Below are 22021 nucleotides of genomic sequence, written 5' to 3'. Positions count from 1 at the left end.
CTAAAAGCAAGCCGCCCCCCCCCCGTTTCAGTTGTTTCACTGCAAACCCCTATAAGTGCTTTGAAACCTGCGTTGCATCTCATTCTGCTTATTGGTACAATTCGTAGTGCTTGCGATTACCTATAGCGATTGAAATATTTCAGATCATACAGCAGTCTGATTGTTCTAAATGTGTTCTCATTTTATTGTGATCCTCATTTTGCAGAACTGTTCTCCTTCCTTGCTCCTCACTGTGGTCCAATAAACATGTTTTATAATAATGCATTTGCTTTTCATGCATGAAATTAATTTTAAAGGCAACATGGAGAAATAGTAAAGGAATATATTTACTCATGTTGACAATTGACAATAATTGTCTTCAACTATATTTCCCATAAAGCTTATGCAATCTCTACAATTGGCGTTACAAGAACCTGGGTAACTTGCCACATGTGCAGCTCTTGCCAGAATTCAGAACAGCAAATGCTGGTTTCCTGTATGACTTCCAGCTCATAAATGTAGAAGATTTCCATGGCGTAGGAGAATCTGAACCCAATCCTTACTTCTATCAGGTAAGGGGAAAACAATTCATAATACTTTTGGTACTCACATCAGGGTGTGTACTTACTATGAAAACAGAATGCAAGTTTTAGTTTTGTAATATTAAGTTAAATTGCAAGCACTGGGCAATAGATATCTCCTCTCCATCACTACCACCCCAGTGTACAGAAAATATATCTCTTATGGGTTGTGGGTGATGGAGACCAGTTGAAGTTCATGCCACTTGGCTGGAAGTGGGAATGTTCCTTTCTGAGAGGTATCTGTAAATATGTGTGCATATACACCATAGTGTCTTTAAAAAATTGTCACTGTACAGATGCCAACAGCATTTAAATTTCCTTTTTTCGCTCTTAGGAAGTCATATCAAGGAAATGTCTTTAATAGGCAGGAGTCATGTTCTCCCAAGTTGTGGTTTTGCTCCATCCTAGCTGCATGAATATTATTTGACCAAGTGCATAAAACAAGTTCCTCTCCTTTGCAGAATCTTGGCGAGGCAGAATATGTTGTTGCACTGTTCATGTACATGTGCCTGCTAGGATACCCTGCAGAGAAGATAAGCATCTTGACAACCTATAATGGCCAGAAACACCTCATTCGGGATATTATTAATCAGCGTTGTGGAAATAACCCAATGATTGGAAGACCAAACAAGGTAACATTCCAGATACTATTCACTTGCATCGTCCTTCCTTCCTTCCTTCCATATATTTATAAACAAAGCTACTAGTCAGATTTTAAGTTTGTTCACTGGTTGAGCTGATTGCTGCTTGTGGATTGGATGCCACTGTGTCATTTGTTGTTTTTCCTGTCTAATGTTGAGCCTAAAAAGCAAATTAGGCACAGAGATTCTAGCTGGTGAATTGCAGGAGATAATATAGCAAATTATAATTAGATGTCAGATTTATATGCAAATAGATTTTTGAGTCATTAGTTCACAAAAGGCATAGCTTTGTATCTTGAGGAGAATATTTTAATTATTCAAGACTTGTTCAAAAGCAAAAATAAGCCCTGAAATAGAGCACAAGATGTTATAATGGCTAATTACATTGCATAGGCTTTTGCCAAGGCTTGCCCCATAGCGGTATTTATAAGCAACATCAATTAAGATTAGGAAAATTGTAACCATTAGTAGCTACATTTCAGGAATCACATTACTATGCAAGAACATGATATACGGCACCTCTTAAATTTTGCACAGATGTTTTTTGATGAAAACATTAAATTTTAAATAAGCGAAGTATGCATTTTCTTTGCATTCTGAAAACAGTGTCGTTAAGGCACACACCTCTGGTTTTAGAGCATATTTCATCATTTTTATTGCATAAATGGCCTTTGGTGCATATATTCCAGGAATAAAACAGTACCAGGTACTGCGATTGTCACCAACTAAAAGCTCCAGTTTTGCAGGCGTAGTTTTGGAAACATTGGATCTAACAGTGATGACAGTGTTCTCAAGCAACCCTTTGATCCCCAGGAAGGCCATCGATAGACTGTAGGATACTGTGGACCAACCTCTGCACATGCTTTCTGGTAATATGTTGTGGTTCGAGAATCCACAGGGACCACAGCCTCCTTGATTCCCAGACATTCCCCCGCACACTTGTTTATTCATCAATCTTTTACATCCCATTTTCTCATTAATATGCGGATTTTAAAAATAAATAAACAAAATTTGTATTGAAGTACATACTTAAATATGTATTTTGTCCCAGTGTACACATTTCTTGAGGAATCTATCCTAAAATAGACATTTTTGAAAAATTCAGAAAAGTAAGAAATCCAAAGGGTAATTACATTCTAATTTGTATCTTAGTCTTGGAGGTGTAAGTCAAGTCAGTTTGTTTAAAAACGCAGACGAACAAAACTTTCCCCCATCCCTAACTCAGAAGCTCTATTTGTGCATTCACAGTCATCTGGATTTCTCAGATTTTGTCTGGGAGTTTCCATTACGAAGAAGGGTGTTTCCCCTGTTGCCCTATTCCTGTTTGCAGTGGAGTAATTTTCCACCATCTTTTCAGAAAGAAACCTTTCAGCTTAGCACCAAAAGGCCAGCTTGCTTTCACTAGCTATACTTCATAGTTAATTTTCCAAATGCTCTTTGGAAATCTCAGTGAGATGCCAGTGAATTAACACTCTCCGCGTTTTTGCTAGGTGACAACTGTGGACCGGTTTCAAGGACAGCAAAATGATTATATCATCCTTTCACTTGTGCGAACTAAAGCAGTTGGCCACTTGAGGTAAGTAATAACGCATCTTCGCAAAGGGCAGAATCTAAGTAGTGTTGTGTAGTAGTCATAAAGTTGGCTCAGGCAGAGCTCAATAGATCCTTGCTTATCTCTCACCCAATCATTACTCAGAATGTATTTTCCTGCATTTAGAATCCTCCGAACTGCACCCACTACATTTGTGAGTTTTGTTAATAAGCCCACCTTGTGATAAATTTAATTGGGTATCATTGGTGCTAAACCACAACTGGAATTAACCCTTGCCAGGATGACTGATCAACCTACGCCTTAGTGAGATGTGGATTACGATAATCCCCATAATTATTCCTGTGGTATTTGAACATGCATACGGATACGCAAATAATAATTGGAGTTGTTGATATTGTATCAAAAAAGTGAGGTCATTGTGATCAATGGCATCTCCAGAGCTTCGTAGGAGAAAGCGTGCAGTGGTGGGGAGGCAAACCATTAAGTACCTTTAACAGTTGAAGAGGAAATAAAATGTTTTGCAGATTTTCCTATGTCAGATCAAACTGCAGCCTAATGGTGCCGAAAATATTATCCCCATGACCTCAGGTGTATCACTCCTTTTGGAAAAGGCTCAGGAGTAGAGCACAAGCCATGCATGCAGGAGATCCTAGCTTTAATTCTCAGCATTCAGGTAGATCTGCAAAGTTTGCAGCAATTGCCATTGATTCTAACAGTGTCAATTTCCTTCTTATTTCTTGAAGGGATGTTCGGCGTTTGGTGGTTGCTATGTCAAGAGCAAGACTTGGGCTTTATATTTTTGCCCGAGTATCGCTATTCCAGAACTGTTTTGAGCTGACTCCAGCTTTCAGCCAGCTCACTGCTCGTCCTCTTCAACTGCATATAATCCCTATGGAGTATTTTCCAGCAGTCCGGCAGGTATGGAGAGCTGTCTTGAATTACATAAATACAGTCTGATTGAAACATTGGGTTGTATCCAAGCAGAGTTACACTCGCACAACACGACTTCCCCTTCTTCTGCTCCCACCATGCGCCCACAAAATCTCCAATCCTTTGGAGCAGTTTTTGAGCATGCACCGGTGGCGGGAGGGGGAGGAGAAAAACATGAATTTTCATTGCACAAGTAGAAGTCTGGTTGTCTGAACAGCACAGTGGGTTGCATGGTACCCAAGGAGTATAGCTCAGTGGTAGAGCATGTGCTTTACATGCAGACCACGCTTCATTGTTCAGCTATCTTCATCTTTTGAATGTGTTTGAATACCTGTTCTTAACTTCTTCAAGAGTTTTAATAGTTAGTTTTATATTTTTGTGAACTGCTTAGAGGTTTTTTCTTACAGTTAAGTGGTATATATATATATTTATTAAGTAAGGTAGGACTAGGAATGCCTGTTGCCTAAACTCCTAGGGCTCCTATGAGCTAGATGGACCAGTGGTCTTCCTCAGTACAAAGGAGCTTTGCCTTTTCCTTCCTAAGGCATAACCTGTATTGGTAGGATTTTGAATATTTTATCTCATTACAAAAGTGCTCTTATGTTCATTTTTTTGCTTTAAATATCTCAATAGTACTTTTTTCTCCTCCTCTAGAATGGAGAACACCCATCTCACCAAGTCCATGTTATAAAGAATATGCCTCAGATGGCCAACTTCGTGTACAACATGTATATGCACATGATACAGAATACACGCCAGCACAGACAGGTAAATATTACTGAAAGATGAGAAAACGTACTTTTTAACATTGGGAATTTTTTGAGTGAACACACTCTTAATAAATCTTTGATAACAAGTAAATTAGTAAACGTCTGACCCAGGCACCCCCAAACTTTGGCCCTCCAGATGTTTTTGACTACAATTCCCATCTTCCCTAACCACTGGTCCTGTTAGCTAGGGATCATGGGAGTTGTAGGCCAAAACATCTGGAGGGCCGCAGTTTGGGGGTGCCTGGTCTGACATCTTCCTTTGAACTTGCAAAAGCAGTGTTTCTGAAATCTGTCATACGATTGGTTTCATACCTTCAGCATTAATTTGAGTCTTCATGAAGCATAACAATTTCAAACCTATTTTTATAAAACATGTTGATGAGGCCCTACCACTGCCTTGATGTCCTCGTGTTTAGCAAAAAAAAAAAAGCATTAAAGAATCTGGCTGATTCTTTTGATACAAATCTGGATAGGGTTTGGGGGGGGGCCTTAAAATATTCTCTTGGGAGAAAAATAAACCATTTGATGCCATTGATCATCCTGTGACATGAAAAACACCTTTTGCATATTGGCTCTGCTAGAACAGGCTTGTTGATATGAACAGGAGCTGCACTGACTACATTCTCTGAAGAACAGTCTGCATGCTCAGTTTATACTCAAACACTTACAGGCTATAGTGCAATGACTGGATAAGTCCATAACTCATGCAGACTTGCAGCAAATGCTCTGGTATGTATTCTCTGTAGCACTATTGAGATGTTATTTTTACCATCACATTAGTCCATACTTACAAAAAAGAATCGAATAACCGTTATCATGCATGGATACCAGCTGCATCGCAGAAGGAGTCTCGGTTTGTATCCGGCAGCATGAAATATATATTTTTCCAGGGACAAAGGAATCCCTTATTTGAGAGATTCAGCTTTCCTTAATCCCTATAATTAGTCTCCCCAAAATAGCATTTTGGCCACATATTAAGAGATCCAGATATAGTCATTTCAAAGTTTGAGTGCCGTTCTTGAAATCTCTCCATGACATGGCTGTCAGAAACATGAGTTAATAGCAGATGCAATTTCAGTTTAATGGTGTGCAGAAATGCTAGTGTGAAAGAGCTCATTGGAACAACGAAATGGAATCATGGAGGAAGGTGGGTGGAATTCTCTGCTATCTTTCCAGAGTTGACTGGTGTGACCCCCTCTTTTTCAGTAGAAGAGAAGGAGGAGCAAGTTGGGAGGTCTTTGTTTTATTTTATTTATTTAAAATATTTCTAGGCTGCCTTTCTGGGATATATGCATGAGATGGTTTAAAACAATAAAATATACATATTAGGGTTTTTTAAATACAGTGGTGCCTCACTTTACGAATGCCTCGCACAACGAAAAACTCGCTAGACGAAAGAGTTTTGCGTTGCGCGAGGCATTCGTAAGACAACAAAATTTTCTATGACCGCCGCTTCGTCTTACGAAGCGCGGCCATAGAAAGCAGCAAAGGAAGATCAGCTGTCAGCGAGGGAAGCTGACAGCTAATCTTCCTTTGCCAGGGGGGGCGGAGCCGATATGCGGGGGTGCAGCGGCTGCCCCTGCCTGTCTTCCCCGAGCCAAGGGGAAGACAGGCGGGGGCAAGCAGCGCCCGCTTCGATTCGGCTCCGTCCCCCACCGCCGCCTCTCGCCTGCCTCCCCCGACACAGAGCGCAACTTCGGAGGCATCCAAAGTTGCATTCTGTGTCGCGAGAGGCGGCGGCGGGAGAAGGCCTTCCCCCGCTGCCGCCTCTCGCCCTGCACCCCAGACACGTGTCGCGGGAAGCTGGCGAGAGGCGGCGGCGGCGGGAGAAGGTCTTCCCCTGCCGCCGCCTCTCGCCGCGCACAGCCGGCACGAAGCGCAACTTTGGAGACCTCTGAAGTTGCGCTCCGTGTTGGGGGAGGCAGGCAAGGCGGTGGCTGGGAGAAGAGAGCTTCTCCCCCAGCCGCCTTGCACACAGCCGACATCGGACGGGGCTTCGGAGACCTTCTCCGAAGCCCCGTCGCATGCCTCCGCCAGTCTCCCAGAGCCTATAGGAACGCATTGATTAAGTTTCAGTGCATTCCTATGGGAAACTGGGACTCGCTAGACGAAAAATTCGTTACACGAATTGACCCGTGGAAGGAATTAATTTCGTCTAGCGAGGCATCACTGTATAAATTAAGTTCCATTGTTATTTCCTAGATACATGCAACACATATACCACAATCCAGACAAACAACAATAACAGTGTTTTAATACTAGAATTCTACTGCATATGTCTGTTCTTAGTTGGCCAGAGCAATTCTAACTCAAATTCATACCAGGGTCAGGGGATGAGACCGTGGCGATCAGCCTACAGAATGAGTGCCACATCCACTGCCATGCTGTTTCATTGTGGCACCATTTTTCTTTTGACTACTATGAAAAGAAATTAGTTGTACCAACTCCAGAGCTAGCAGTTGTGGACATTTTTGTGAGGGTTTTGGGAAAATGAGCAGACTTTGGACGTGGGATATCCACACATGCACCTTCCTCCTCCCCTTCTGCCAGCAGAACAATCTCAGGCTCCGTAGGTCAACAAACCCAACAAACATTGACATTTTCTTCCCAGTGCTAGTAGAGCCTGTTCAAATGTTATTTTTCCTTGTACCTTGAGCAGCAACTCAGGGATGGATCAGCCACTGTGTTTTTCCCAACTGTCCTTTGTTCCCTGTATTGTCCTTAGAATGTAACATCTGAAGCAAGAGTCTCAAATGGAATTTCTTGGTTTGAATGCTACTTCCTACATACAATGAAAGGAGGTGGCAGGAATTGTGAACTCCAGGACCTTCCACCGGTCTTGGGGAGGGTGAACATCTCTGGAGTCTCACAGTGGTCTTGCATTCTCTTCACAAAAGTACCATAAGTAAAATAAAATAACATCATTCTTACACCATTCTCATCCCCCACACAAAGTCATTGATTTGTAGAGTTGGAAGGTACCCCAAGTGTCATCTAGTAGTCCACACCTCTCAACTAAAACATCCATGACAGATGGCCAGCCACCCAACCTCTGCTAAAAATCTACCAAGTAAGGAGAGTCCACAACCTCACAAGGGAGTCCGTTCCACCGTTGAACAACTCTTACTGTCCGAAAGTTATTCCTGATGTTTAGTCAGAATCTCCTTTCTTGTAAATTGAAGCCACTGGTTCAGGACCTACCCTCTAGAGCAGGAGAAAACAAGCATGCTGCCTCCTCCATGTGACAGCTCTTCAGATATTTGAATGTGGCTATCATATTTCCTCTCAGTCTCCTCTTTACCTGGCCAAACATTCCCAATTTCCTTATAAGATTTGATTTCCATTGCCCTCTGCACACATTCCAGCTTGTCAATATCCTTCTTCATTGTAGTACCCAGAAATGAACACAGTACTGTACTATGGGCATGGTTTGACCAAGGCAAAATAGAGCAGGAATATTAATAAAAACACTATACTTCTGTTGATACAGCCTAGAATAACATTCACTTGTTTTTGTTTTTTGCTGCTGCATCACACTATTGACTCATGTTAAGCTTGTGATCTACTAAGACCCCTGGATCCTGTGCAGCCGGTTCTTTCTGTCTAAATGTAGAACCTTACATTTGTCCCTATTGAAATTCATTTTGTTAGTTTTGACCTAGTTCTCAAATCTGTTAAACTAATAATAATAATAATAATAGATTATTATTATTTATACCCCGCCCATATGGCTGGGTTTCCCCAGCCAGTCTGGGCGGCTTCCAACCGAATATTAAAAACAATGCAGCATCAAACATTAAAAACTTCCCTAAACAGGGCCGCCTTCAGTTGTCTTTTAAAAGTAAAATAGTTGCTTATTGCCTTGACATCTGCTAGGAGGGCCTTCCACAGAGCAGGTGCCACTACCAAGAAGGCCCTCTGCCTGGTTCCCTGTAACCTCACTTCTCGCAATGAGGGAACCGCCAGAAGGCCCTCGGTGCTGGATCTCAGTGTCCGGGCTGAATGATGGGGGTGGAGACGCTCCTTCAGGTATATATATTGAATCCCGATTCTGTCTACTGCGGCATTAGCTACCCATCCCAGTTTGGCGTCATCTGAAAATCTGATGATTTCTTCATCAAAGTAATATATTAAAATGCTGAACAGCAATAGGCCCAGGACAGAACTTTGCAGCACCCCACTTGTCACTTCTTTCTAGTATGATGAGAAACCATTAGTGAATATGCTTTTGGTTTAGTCAGTCAACCAGCTACAAATCCATCTAACAGTTTCTTTTCCAGCCCACATTTTACCAGCTTCTTTGCAAGAATATCATGGGGGACTTTGTCAAAAGCCTTAAGGAAATCAAGAAATACTATGTCCACAGCATTTCCCTTATCCACCAAGCTTGTAACTCAATCAAAATAGAAATAAGTCTGACTGTATGTACTCGAGTATAAGCCTACTTTTTCAGCACAAAAAATGTGCTGAAAAAGCCGCCCTCAGCTTTTTTCGGCTTATTTCTCCCCCAACCCCGCCGCCGACAGCTGGGAAAGGCATAGGACGGTATTTATTTTTATTTTTGAAATTTACCAGTAGCTGCTGCATTTCCCACCCTCGGCTTATACTCGGGTCAATAAATTTTCCCAGTTTTTGAGGTAAAATTAGGTGCCTCGGCTTATATTCGGGTCAGCTTATACTCGAGTATATACGGTAGTTTTTTTAGAAACCCATGCTGAGTCTTCGCAATCACAGCATCCTTCCTTTCTAAGTGCTCACAAACCAACCATTTAAGTATCCATTCTAAGACCGGTCAGTAGTTACCTAGGTGTTCTTTCTTCCCCCCCTTTTTTAAAAAAGAAAAAACCGTGTTTCTCCTAAAATAAGACGTGCCTCTAAAATAAGCCATGGCACGATCTTTTAAAGCCAAAAAAAAATAAGACATCCCCCAAAAATAAGACGTGTTGGGGGTACCGGTACCTACCCGACCCTGACGTTCGCGGGACCCTCCTGGGCAGGAGGAAATAGCCGCCTCAACCTTGCTGTGAGGCCGTAGCAGGAGACCCGGGAACTCCCCTGCGGAAGAATCGAGCACGCGCGCAAAAAACAAGTAAGCGGCGGCTTATCCTTCTGGCCCCGATGCCGTCCGATGCCACGAGGAGCTGCAAGAAAGGAGCCTCAAATGAAAAGGGGAGCGTGAGCGCTCCAACGCAGCCATTGCTGGAGTTAGCCCCCAGGCGTCTCCAACCGAGAAGAAGCTCCGCAGAAAGCCCCCTAGGAGGTCAGAGAAAAGGCAGCTTCGTTGCTGAAGCCGCACACACCGCACACACCGCCGCTCTCCAGCTGATCGGCGGGGAAGCGCCCGCCCAGGCGATGTAGGGGCGGACTCCAAGCACAGCTTCCTGAGCGCTCACGGCTTCTCGAGCACTGGCGGGGTGGCCGTGCAGGCAGGGGACTCCCAGCAGCTCGGAGCTGCTGCTGAAGAGAGCGCACACGCCGCACAAAAACAGCACCCCACGTTTTTGTGCGGCGTGTGCGCTCTCTTCAGCAGCAGCTCCGAGCTGCTGGGAGTCCCCTGCCTGCGCGGCCACCCCGCCAGTGCTCGAGAAGCCGTGAGCACTCGCGGCACCGTGCTCTTGCTCCACGGATGCCTGTAAAAAAAAACGCTGCAAAAACAAAACAAATGGAAGAGAGGTGAAGGTAAGGGCTGGTGGAGGAAGGAGAGAGAGCTAAAAGGGGAGAGGGAATCGTCCAGTGACGCGGTCGACCAATGATCCGAATGATTCAGGTGCCGGGGCAAAGCCCCAGCCGCGCCGCGCCGCACTGTGTGAAGCCCAGGGACCCGGCAGCGCGCGGCGCGCGAAGCTGCAGGACCTGGCAGCAGCCTCAGCCGTGCCGCGTGAATCCCTGGGACCCAGCAGCAGGCTCAGCGGGCGGCGCAAGAAAGCCCCGTACTTAATAATGCTGTACCATGCTTACCGGTAATAAAAAAAGAGACATCCCCCGAAAATAAGCCGTGATGTGTTTTTTTAGAGGAAAAATAAATATAAGACGTGTCTTATTTTAGGAGAAACACGGAAGATGGGGAAAACGTTTTCCCGCCTCCAGACTACAAGGACATCACCTGTTCTCCAAGAATTCTTAAATATTCTTTTAATAAGTAGATTCCTTTATAAGACTTCTGTGAATCACCTCATTTGTAGCTAGCCTTTTTGAAATTGCATCTCTCACTTGTAGAATCTCACGTCAAAGAATTATTTTATTACATATCTTATAACCAATGACAGTACACTATTAAGTAAATTAATTGTAATTACAGTCAGCAAGCAGTACACATGGAATTCCTGAGCAGCAACACCTGTATTCACATGCTAGTACATTATTGAATTGTATTGAAGTCTTCTGATGTAGGACGCCTAGGTTGTCCTGAATTGCATTCAAACATGGGTCTGTTCATAAAACAAAAAGCAGGCATTTTCATAATGAATTGTTTAATTTTCTTACTAGCAGAACTTGCTGCCTCCTCCAACACTTGTTGAAGAAATCGAAACACTTCAATCTCAGGAAAGTGAAGAAGTTCAGAGCAAAGATCTTGAAATGGAAAAAGAAACTGAAATCAAACCCACACCAATGGAAACTGCAGAAGAGAAAGTTGTTAATGAGAAACAAAAGGTAGCAGAGGAAATTGAGGAGGAGCATCGGAAAATGCCTGAGCATCCTGGAAGAGACAGTGATAGTGAAGACAGTGAAACAGAAGATGGAACAGAGAAATGAACTTTTCTTTTTCAAGCGGGCACACAGAGATGACCAGTCATATGTATATTTACGAAACATGTTAGTCAGTAAAACAAGCAACTGTTAACCAAGAGTAAATTCTGACTAACATATCGTTAGCAAAGGAGTGTTTTTACTTGTATTGTGTATTTAGTAAAGTGGAGTTTTTTTAATTAATCCTTTGTGTAACTCCCCCTTTTTTGATACTATAAAGTTCAATTCAGAGAGATTTCCAGTCAGGTATTTTCTCTAATCAAATACAATGTAGATAGCTAGGGTGAGCATAGACCACAATATTTGGTCCTTATCCTGATTTGATGCTTTGGAAAAGAGAACACTCAGAGATTGTACAATTTAGCTCAGGGTTGCCCCATTTTTCTGCTAGTAAGGGTGAATTTTATTTGGAAAAGATTGCAGTCTTTTACTGTATTTGCATCTGAAGTGGTACACCCCAGGAAGTTTTATCACATGATCTGTTTATAACCGATGACATATTAATTGTGTCATTAGCTTGAGGGAGGGATAACAATATAAGAACATAAACCTTTCTGGATCAGGCTCTTGGCCAATCCAGTCCAGCATATTGTTTTCACAGGGGCCAGCCATAAGCTCATAGTTATATGCTTTATTGACTCAGAGCTATTTAAAAATATATATTTGCAGTTTTTTATTGGATTTTCTAGTTAAAAGGTTATAGTTCTGCTACATCAAAAGAAAACCAAACAAAATGAATAAATCCAAAATCTAATAATTACATTTGCCTTGCGAGGTTCATGACTCTGGTGAAAACATGGTGTCTTGCAACACTTTGGTTTGTTGCTATCGGGAGTAAGGGTAGAATAAATTTGAAAAAAAGCAAATATGCCTTTGATTTTGATTTCACAGGCAAAATGTTAAATAGATCAGTAAAATCCTACCAGAGTAGGTGTTCTAGAATCATTTTCAATTGAACATCCTTCTTTAATTTTCCAGATTTACAACTGAGAGAAATCATCTTGGCAGATCATTTTACATTTATAAATCCTCTGGACAAGCAGTATGTTCCAAAGTTAACTATCATCCAAATTTCACGTTCTTTGCTGCCAATGTTGTATATTTGCTTGTAAAGTTGCCAATAGGATTGCTTCACAAAAAGATCTAGATCATTAAAATAGCATTCAATCTTCAAGCTATATTAGATATATTCCATTAGCCTTGCCTCTGGTGCTGCAGTTTATCCGCATACAAAAATAAGAAGCATAATATTTTTTTCCTCACAGCATCAGATATAGGATAGCAGACATCCCCAAACTTCGGCCCTCCAGATATTTTGGACTACAATCCCCATCATCCCTGGCCACTGGTCCTGTTAGCTGGGGATCATGGGAGTTGTAGGCCAAAACATCTGGAGGGCCGCAGTTTGGGGATGCCTGGGATAGAGATATCTTCATCTAATGAGAATCAATTTGTTCTCAGTCTTTCTTGCACAGACATTGCACAGAATCTACACTTGTTAATTTAGAAACTTATTCATTTGCATTCTTGAATTGCCTTTCCAGAAGAAAATAAAATTGCTTTGGAAATATGTGGTTCCATAAGTTCCACTATGCATAAAAATAAACTGCAGCTTTTTAACCTGTCACTAATGGTGCACAGCTTAGAGACACTGTGATACAGTTTCATAAACTAACATTCATATGTTTAATCAGGGATGAATGGTACAAGGCCTTCAGGCAACATGTGACCAGCTCAGCTAAGGATCGTCTGCTTTCTAACCTATTTTCTAAAAATATTCTAGTATCTAACAACTTATTTCTGCTTGGTTTTTTTAATAAATCCCAACACTGGCAGGAACAGCTGCTGGTAGTTTGTATGTATTTAATGAAGCAACTTGAGATATTTTTGCTCATACTTTAACCTGGTGCCGGGATGAGAGTCTCAATAACAAGAGTACATGGCCCAAATGAGTGCAATAAGCAACTGGTGATATTTTGCAGATTCCTTTGGCAATTGGTGCCTCTTATAGTGTGGGGGCCAGCTCTTAGACATGCTTTGGGGACACTGAGCTGTGTGAAGGTGTCTGCACTGGCATTTGTCAAGCTGGTAAAGTGGGCACAACTTGTGAGGGATATGGGGGAAAGTGCCCAAAGACACTGCTTGGAAACAGGAAATTTTATTAAGTGTTTTATAGGCACATCATCAATACAGAATATCCAAAGATGGATCCTAAAATTGAAAACTGGCCTGGTCATCAATGTTCTATCAACCATGGTATTCTGATTATGGGGAACTATGCACCATCCAGGTGGGAAACTGATAATAAAAGTCTTGGCACATCAATCTTTACTGGAGATAAATGTGACAGGGCCCATTTATCAGCTATAAATTCCTGAATTACCAAGCAGCCGCGTTGGAACAGTCCTGTTATGCGTCGCAAGGCGCTTCAGCATCCTGCTGCTTAAATTTGACATCTCTGTTGTCAGGAGAGCTATTTTTAGATTGATAGTCTGGGGACATGGAATGTTTACTAATTACTGTACAGGGAAAGGAATGGACTGTGGGGAGGGAGTGCTCCTTTTTAGCATTTCTAAGAGTGTTCTGGTGGCAGGGCAAAATGTTTAAAAGGGACTTTCTTAAAGTGAAGCATTAACAGGAACAGATATCCTAACTGAAGGTGCCTTGTTGGTATGAGAGGTTAAGAAATCTTAAATAAAGCAAATATACCCAAGGACTGGTTCACTACATCGGTGATATATGTATTTTATTTTGGCCAAGTTTCCATTGTGAACAAGGAAGAAAGCCAAAGAGTGTACAGATGGCCACATCCTTGCTTCTTGGTGGATAAGAAGCAAATGTACTAGTTTTCACCCCAGAGGTGTCCCTTTTACTGCTGCTTTACTTTCTTCCATGTCAGTGAATGGCTGCTGTTTAAGAATGAAATGCTACCCTGAGGCTGTGCCTCATAGAGGTGATGCAACTTGCTGGATCTCTTGAAAGGCTTCCTTAAAACATGCACACTGCTCAGCATAATGCTAGATGTTTTGCTAGTCCACAATAGTGCTGACCTAAGTAATTGGCTTTTTGAGCTCCCTTTACTCCAGTTCTGAACATGCTTGGGTCTTGCGGGTTGCATTTAACTAGCTCCTGCTCAGAAGAGACCTGCTGAAATTAATGAACCTATGTTAGTCGTGTCCATTAACTTTAATGGGCCCACTCTGAGTAGGCCTAATGTTGACTGTCATGCTATATATTTTACTTTTCTATTTTAATAATAACAGTATGTGAACAGCAGCCTCCATCATCCCTAGCCAGCATGGGCAATGGTCAAGGATTCTGGAATTTGTAGTCCAACATGTGGGAGACCCAAGGCTGGGGAAGAATAACTTCTCCACTGTCCCATTGCAAGATAGAACGTCAATGGAGTGTGTCCTCTTCACATATATGGTGTATATAATACCAGTGGAGAGTGCCCAGTGCTGTCTGGGAATTTTTAGACACCAATAAAGTATTGTGATTTTTAAATGGATAGTGTAATTTTTGGGTTTGGACTCATCACTCCAAAAATCAGGTGAAGTCACAGCAAAGTCACACTTCGGTCCACCATCTTGATTCAAACTGGCACCTGGCTTCCAGTTGGCGACAAAGTCTGCCACCCCGACCTCAGGAACCCTCATGCTGAGTTTGACAATGATATCTGGAGAGGTGACCAAACCTATGCCCCAAAATGGGGAAAGTCATGCCAAAATGATTTTTTTTAGACTGCCATCTTGACACAAAATGGTGGAGAGTGTCCAAACATTGATGAAGGCTGCTGCCCCAACCTCACGAACCCTCATGCTGAGTTTGGCAATGCTATCTTGAGTGGGGTCCAAACACACAGAAGGCAGACAGACTATTTTCTAAAATATAAAATAGATAGATGGGTATGCATCCTTATGTGCACCACATATTAGCACCGGAGAGGTATTCTTAATAAGTATTTCTGGAGTGTCACAAGCAGTTTTTATCTGGGAATGTAATTAGCAGGTAGGCATTAGCATTACTAATAACTGAATTTGCATGGGGGGGGGGAATCTGTTAAGTGCTATGCATGCATGGGATAGATTGTAATTGTTTTGCCTGTTAGCCATGTTTTGCCAAAATTAATTCCTGTCAATATGGTGTATACCTCTATCTTTACCCCCATTGTTTTCATCATTCTAATGGCAGAAAGCTTAACTGAATTCTGCACAACCTTCAGCTAGAGCAGCAGCCTTCGTCTTTTGGTCCTGTTGCAGCCTGAAAATCAAGGGATTGGAAAAATGGTTTAATGACTGTTCACTCTCCCCTGACCCTTTAAAGAGAAGTCAAATTGTCACAGTGGGAGAACTTGCCCTTTTAACTGCTGCCATGTTGCATTATAACCTGAAAAAGTACAGCCAGGTTGACAATAATCTCTGCTGTTGCTATCTTTTTCTTTTTCTTTTTGTGGGACTCCTAACTGTAATATTCATCTTTGATAACTAATCACTGAACTATATTCAGTTATAGATACTAATGGACCTAAACAGATTAATTTGGGGGATATTCTGGTCTTCCCTGTTGTATCTCCACCTTAACTTTTAATATTTTTAGTAATGCGTATACTATGCCTTCATCTCGTCTCAATTATAAGTGCAGGTCAAATTTCATTGGTGAGCCATTTGTCCTAAATTACTCCCTACTCCTACAACATTCACCCACTGGCATCCTGTCAGCCTAAACTATGCAATAAAAGGAGGCGTTGACAACAGCTGCTCCTTCTGACTCATCTCTCTCCCAGCCTTACTATAAAGAATGTTACTATAATTCTTTAGAAGCGAGTAAGTTTGCTGATGTAGACTTATTAGTAAGAAAACTCGAGGAACAGTGGGTGGCTTCTTATGGGCATGCAAATGTGCTTACCCCCCACCCCCATTGCGTATGCCTACGTGTTTTAAAGAAGGTCTCATTTTGCTAGAGCTGATGCTGAAGCCTCTTGCACGCACAGTTTGGAATATATCCAGTTGTTACCTTAATACAGGCATCCCCAAACTTCGGCCCTCCAGATGTTTTGGACTACAATTCCCATCATCCCTGACCACTGGTCCTGTTACCTAGGGATTGTGGGAGTTGTAGGCCAAAACATCTGGAGGGCCGCAGTTTGGGGATGCCTGCCTTAATACCTGTTCCAATGGCACAACAGGTTATTTATCGGGGGGCAGATGATGAGGTTGGCATTGTTGAAGATTCATTCCCCATGTCTGCTGTCATGGGATTGTTGTCTATCACATGATGGTATATGTTTTCATTCCACAGAGTGGGAAGTGACGAAGACAGGATGTTTGTGTTACTGTGTTTCCTGAAGTGGGACTAATGTCATTTGTTCTTTCTCTTTGCTGTCTGATGCTAGAGAGAGAGGGAGCCATGTTGCAGTGCTCCGAGTGTATTATATGTAAATAAACGTAGATTGGCCAAAATGCTGAGTTGCTGAGGTCTGTTATGCAACTGCGCAAACTCTGCAGATCCCTAAGTGTGCTAATGCTTCCTGGCATTAGTCGCTGTGATGTTCGGGCTGGAGAAAGCTTTTAAAGCTCCCAACAATCGACCAACGAGGAGGGAGAGGACATCCCAGTCGGGCATGTGTCTCTGCCAGGGTCCCACTCGTGAGTAGGCGATCCTAACAGGCATGACATCAGGCCCAGCCAGCATGCTTTTAGATGACCTATTGAATCCATTCGCTTCTAAGAGAATGAGAAATCCAATTTTGTGGTCCCTTCAAATAGCTAACCAATGACACCCTCAAGATCCACCCCCTGATCCTTAGCAGCATCTCTGTCTTGCAGCTCCAGGGATGCGATTTTTGTTATTGCCTCCCTCATGCCTTCTCTTTGGTACAATTGGCTACCTGTTTCCTTTCAGGTTGGTCCTTAAAAAAACCAACAGTTCTTGCAGTTTGCTTTTAATTAGGAGTTAATGGTTCTGTTAATGTATGTTGTTTTTAATGGCTGTGAGTTAGGGCTTTATATTTTATAATTGCATTGCTGGCTTGAGATCAAATGGTTATACATAACTTTCTATTTTAGTACCTTAAAATGACATTATTTAATATTTGTACACCACTTTGGAATTTTGTGTGCTTTATAAGGTGGCTAAGAAGTTTCCAAAAGTAAATAAATCACATATTACCAAACTACACATTTAACATAACATGTAGCCCACTAATATACCAGTTTTTAAGCATTTTGTGAATACAAAACTATAGTAAAGTCTATTGAGAAGAAAAGCAGCAAATCTTCGTTTAATCCATCACTTAGACTCTGATAAGGCATATAGCTTCTTTTAAGAGTTATGGGAGCATCTATTGAATTTCCTGTTTCTACATGTATTTTATATATTTGTGCATTTATTCCATTTCCGGTGTTTCTTACCCACCCTTCACTCTCAGGTACCAGTATGGGTTAGATAAACTAAAATACAATCACAAAATAATGAATCATCAAAAACCCAAAAAATAATGATAAAAGCATAACACAGATACAGCTAATAATACATTTACTGGGGGGACAACCACAACATACTTGCTTCACTTCCAAAGGCCAGGGTAAACAGGTGCAATTTAAGTAGCTAATGGAAGATGTAAAGTGTTGTGGTTGGTGCACCTCTATGGGGATGGAGTTGCACAGTTTTGGAACCACAAAAGAGATGGCCCTGTCAAAAGCCTCTGAAGGTGACGGCGCTAACAGTAAGGCATCATCTGCAGATCTCAATACATGAACTGGTGCATATGGAAAGCAGCAACACGCCTCCAGATATTAGAGGCAATTAGGGCTTTATAGACTAACAATTTGGTAGAAACCTCAGAACAAGTGCAGTAAGAGTACTTGCAGTCATATTGTAGCAAGGGGTCAAACCCTATTAAAAAAAACTCCTCTAAGTCTTTGGCCAATGAGACTCAGGAGCCGGGAGAAGATATAGAGTCCAGCCAATATTTTATTACTTAGGAAGCAATAGGTTACAGTCGGATCGTTCCGCAAGAATTGTAATCCCCCAGCTAGGGGGTCTAGGGGGGTTATTTAGAAGTTTCTACACAAAGCCCTTTAATTTCATCCAATCATATGTATAGAAGTATTTCACATTACCCCATCCTAATTGTTGGATACATTTCAGGTTAGTAAGCATCAGGTTAGTAAGCATCAGCTGTTTATGCTGACTAGGCTTTGATTCCCGCCGTGTCTGTTATGGCCTTCATACAGGAATACATTGTGTTACACAGAGCTATTGTGCTTTGTAAACCTGTGTGTTTAGCTACGTGTGTTCTGTGATAAAAAATGTTAGCTTCTTCTCTTCCCATGGGAAAGGCCTTTTGCATTCTCAGCAGTTTCAAAGCTTTAGCATTCTTAACAGTTTTGTAGCTTTTTCTTAAAGCAATATAACATTTTCTTAAAGTGATATACAGTGGTACCTCGGGTTACAGAAACTTCAGGTTACAGACTCCGCTAACCCAGAAATAGTACCTCGGGTTAAGAACTTTGCTTCAGGATGAGAACAGAAATCGTGCAGCAGTGGTGCGGTGGCAGCAGCAGGAGGCCCCATTAGCTAAAGTGGTACGTCAGGTTAAGAACAGTTTCGGGTTAAGAACGGACCTCTGGAACGAATTCAGTTCTTAACCCGAGGTACCCCTATACTATCAATTTTTGTGGCCCTTGGGGTCCTCCCTCAATATCAGACATTATCCTGGCTTCCATATTCTGCACCTCTAAATAGTCTAATCCAGAGGTTAACAAAGCATGGGGTAAGTGTCCAAAACAGCTCTGAACAGGAGGCAACACAGTGGTGAACCAGTCATAGCTGGAAATTAGGTACTCTACTAAGGCCACATGGGGTCTTTCCAGTTAAGTGCAGCCCCATCCAGAACAGGCTGCCTCATCACATAGCAGACTTAGGAACTTGAAACACACAGGCAGTTCATTTCTAGCCCCAGGCATAAGTCTAGAACCTCATCTTCCTCCTAATTCAGATAGTATGGGGGCGACAGATAGTATATGTCTCCACAAGAAGCACAGAAGATGTAGACAAGCCACCCACATTTTAAACAGGACACTATCATTGCCATGTCAACATATTACGGTTAAAGTACTATGAAATTTAGAATTTGGAACCCCTTTGCTATTCAAATGGATTGTGATGTGCTCACTAGAATAAGGAGCACCTGGGAATTCTAGTGGGTGTGATAATCTGGGGAAATTTTCTTATTAATTGTATTTTGCTTTGCACTCTTGTTTTTAATAATAATAATAATAATAATAATAATAATAATAATAATAATAATTTATACCCCGCCCATCTGGCCGAGTTCCCCCAGCCACTCTGGGCGGCTTCCAATAAAATATTAAAATACAGAAATCCATCAAACATTAAAAGCTTCCCTAAACAGGGCTGCCTTGAGATGCCTTCTAAAGGTCTGGTAATTGTTGTTCTCTTTGACCTCTGGTGGGAGGGCATTCCACAGGGTGGGTGCCACTACCGAGAAGGCCCTCTGCCTCTGTTTATGCTCTGGAGCTACTTTACACAAACTCACCCTCCCAGTTTAGTATTTAAGGATACATTATTTCATCCAGGAGTGAAACAGAGTCATAGCTGCCAAGTTTTCCCTTTTCTCATGAGGAAGCCTATTCAGCATAAGGGAATTTCCCTTAAAAAAAGGGAGAACTTGGCAGCTATGAACAGAGTCAGGCACTTCATATGTTCAAAGTCTTGGTCTTTGCCATTCCCAATATGCACCTGACACAGGATATGTAACGAGTGGCGGACCAGAGTCTGTAAATTTCTGAGATGGAATTTGGTGGAAGCATCTCATGTGCGATAAAAGAGTTAATTAGCAGAAATGAATTCTTAATTTGGGGTCCCTACTGAGGCACAAATTGAGGATATATGAACACACTGCCAGATGTGAGGGTGCAATTTGCCTTTCAGAAACATTCTATTCTATTCTCTGTTCACACCACAATCCTTTTTAGGAGTGCTTTGGAAAAATATTTCCACACCTTTCACTTGCATGCCTTTATAAAGAACTTATGGAGTCAAGACTTTGTCAATGACATTGCAGCAAAACCTTCCTGGAACTCAGCCATGCTGACAAACACAAGCTGCGTTCTAGGATCTTTAAAGAGAAAGCACTAGAATAGCATTATACAGTACTTTTTCATTCCAGCTTCTCTGTGGTAGAACGAGAGCAGGTTTAAAACACTAAACTGGAATGTTACTGCCAAGGCGTGAATGCATTTTCTGACTGAAATGTGCAGTTATGCAACCTTCTTATGCTATTCTGTAATAGAAGGATAGTGAAGCTGCAAGTTTGAGCTTGCCCTGACTGCTGACAAATCTGTTGTCGGTATGGTTGCACTCCCTCTTGACTTTCTTCCCAGTGTAGGTGACCTCTGGCAGTTTAACAACTTCCTGGAAAGATACTGCAAATAAGCATAGAGTAAAGCAGTTTTTAACTTTCAGCTGCTGAAGGCTGTTCAAAGAGGGGGAAAGTCAATGTTAAACAGAAAATATCTTTTAGGAGGTGGAGTTCTCTCTCCCCTCTTGCAATAGAATATTATTTTAGCTATCACATTATTTTTCCCTCTCTGTTCTTTGATACTAATATCATCACCATCATCATCATCATCATTAGCAGCAGCAGCAGCAGCGTAGAAACACTAGGAATCGGAGAATGAAGTGGGTTTTAAAAAATGAAACAAGGAATTCATACTCCGTTTCATAATGTATAACATCCCAATCCTGATTATTAGCACCATACAATAGCCCAACAGCGCAATCCTATGCATAATTTCTCATAAGTGTATCCTATCCAACAGTTCTTACTCAAGTAAGTATGCAAAGGATTGCAGTGAATCAAATCACCGAGGGCCTGATTTGTACACGATTGATATAAATGATGTGGCCTGTTCCTGCATATATGTTTGTGAGCCTAAATTTCATTTTCCTTTCACTTTTGTAGAGGTATTATATATAGGGTTGCCAGACTCAATAGAGGACAGGACTTCTGTGCCTTTAATTGCCCTGCTCTCGTTTGAGTCTGGAAACCTTAAAGAGAAACCAGCAGACCCTGTGCTTAGAAATTAAACAAAGGGTCTGCTGGTTTCTCTTTAAGGTTTCCAGGCTCAAAAGAGAGCAGGGCAATTAAAGGCACAGAAGTCCTGTCCTTTATTGAGTCTGGCAACCCTAATTATATATACTCTATGGCATTGTGTGTGTGTGTGTGTGTGTGTGTGTGTGTGTTTACAAAGCTCTATTTTTTACAACCATTTCCCCTGAAAAAACTGAGCAAAACGGGGGGGGAGAGAGAGAGAGTTGTTGTTCTTAAAATTGCACCTGACCCAAAACTACGAGAAGACTGCAGAGAGGAAGAGAGAAATAAAAACCTAACTCAATTCTTGGTTCAAATTTTAGCCTTTTACCCAGGATCAGCCAAATGGTTAGAAATATTTCAGAAAACAAGGATATTTAACTGAGGCCTAAGGCAAGTGAGCGAGATAGGGCCTATGGCCTGCTTCAGTCTAGTCTGAGGGGAGGCCTCTTGTTTCTTCAGGGCAATGGCAGCAGCCTCTGTATTGACTCCAAATGACGACCTGTGTTTGATTTAGCAACACTTTGAGCCCGTTACAAATACTAATGTCCCCCTGCACCAGCTTAATAAGCTTTACTGTGGAGGATAGGCCACCCAATCTCCATTGTCCCTGCAGCCTTTCGCATTTATAGCCACAAACTTTTGAATTGGCAGATCCAAGAGAAATCTGTGGCTCTGTGAGGGGTAAATGACAGGGCCCA

At 41.9% G+C, this 22021-nt stretch overlaps 1 protein-coding gene across 2 annotated transcripts in view; it reads left to right on the top strand.

The window, feature by feature from the left end:
• Positions 1–16605, top strand: part of AQR (aquarius intron-binding spliceosomal factor) — a 60463-nt gene extending 43858 nt beyond the window's left edge. Inside the window, exons 30-35 of one of the 2 annotated variants that reach the window (XM_035110363.2) lie at positions 380–551; positions 1022–1192; positions 2692–2777; positions 3497–3671; positions 4338–4451; positions 10943–16605. In XM_035110363.2, the coding sequence (XP_034966254.1) occupies positions 380–551; positions 1022–1192; positions 2692–2777; positions 3497–3671; positions 4338–4451; positions 10943–11206 (982 nt within the window). In that variant the 3' untranslated portion in view covers positions 11207–16605. Of the gene's footprint in view, positions 1–379; positions 552–1021; positions 1193–2691; positions 2778–3496; positions 3672–4337; positions 4452–10939 lie in introns of both variants that reach the window. The other variant, XM_035110354.2, reaches the window with a different exon arrangement.
• Positions 16606–22021: the final 5416 nt, after the last annotated feature.

Source organism: Zootoca vivipara, chromosome 1, assembly GCF_963506605.1.
Source record: "Zootoca vivipara chromosome 1, rZooViv1.1, whole genome shotgun sequence".
In the NCBI taxonomy this organism is placed as follows: domain Eukaryota; kingdom Metazoa; phylum Chordata; class Lepidosauria; order Squamata; family Lacertidae; genus Zootoca; species Zootoca vivipara.
This window is presented reverse-complemented; position numbering and strand designations above follow the sequence as displayed.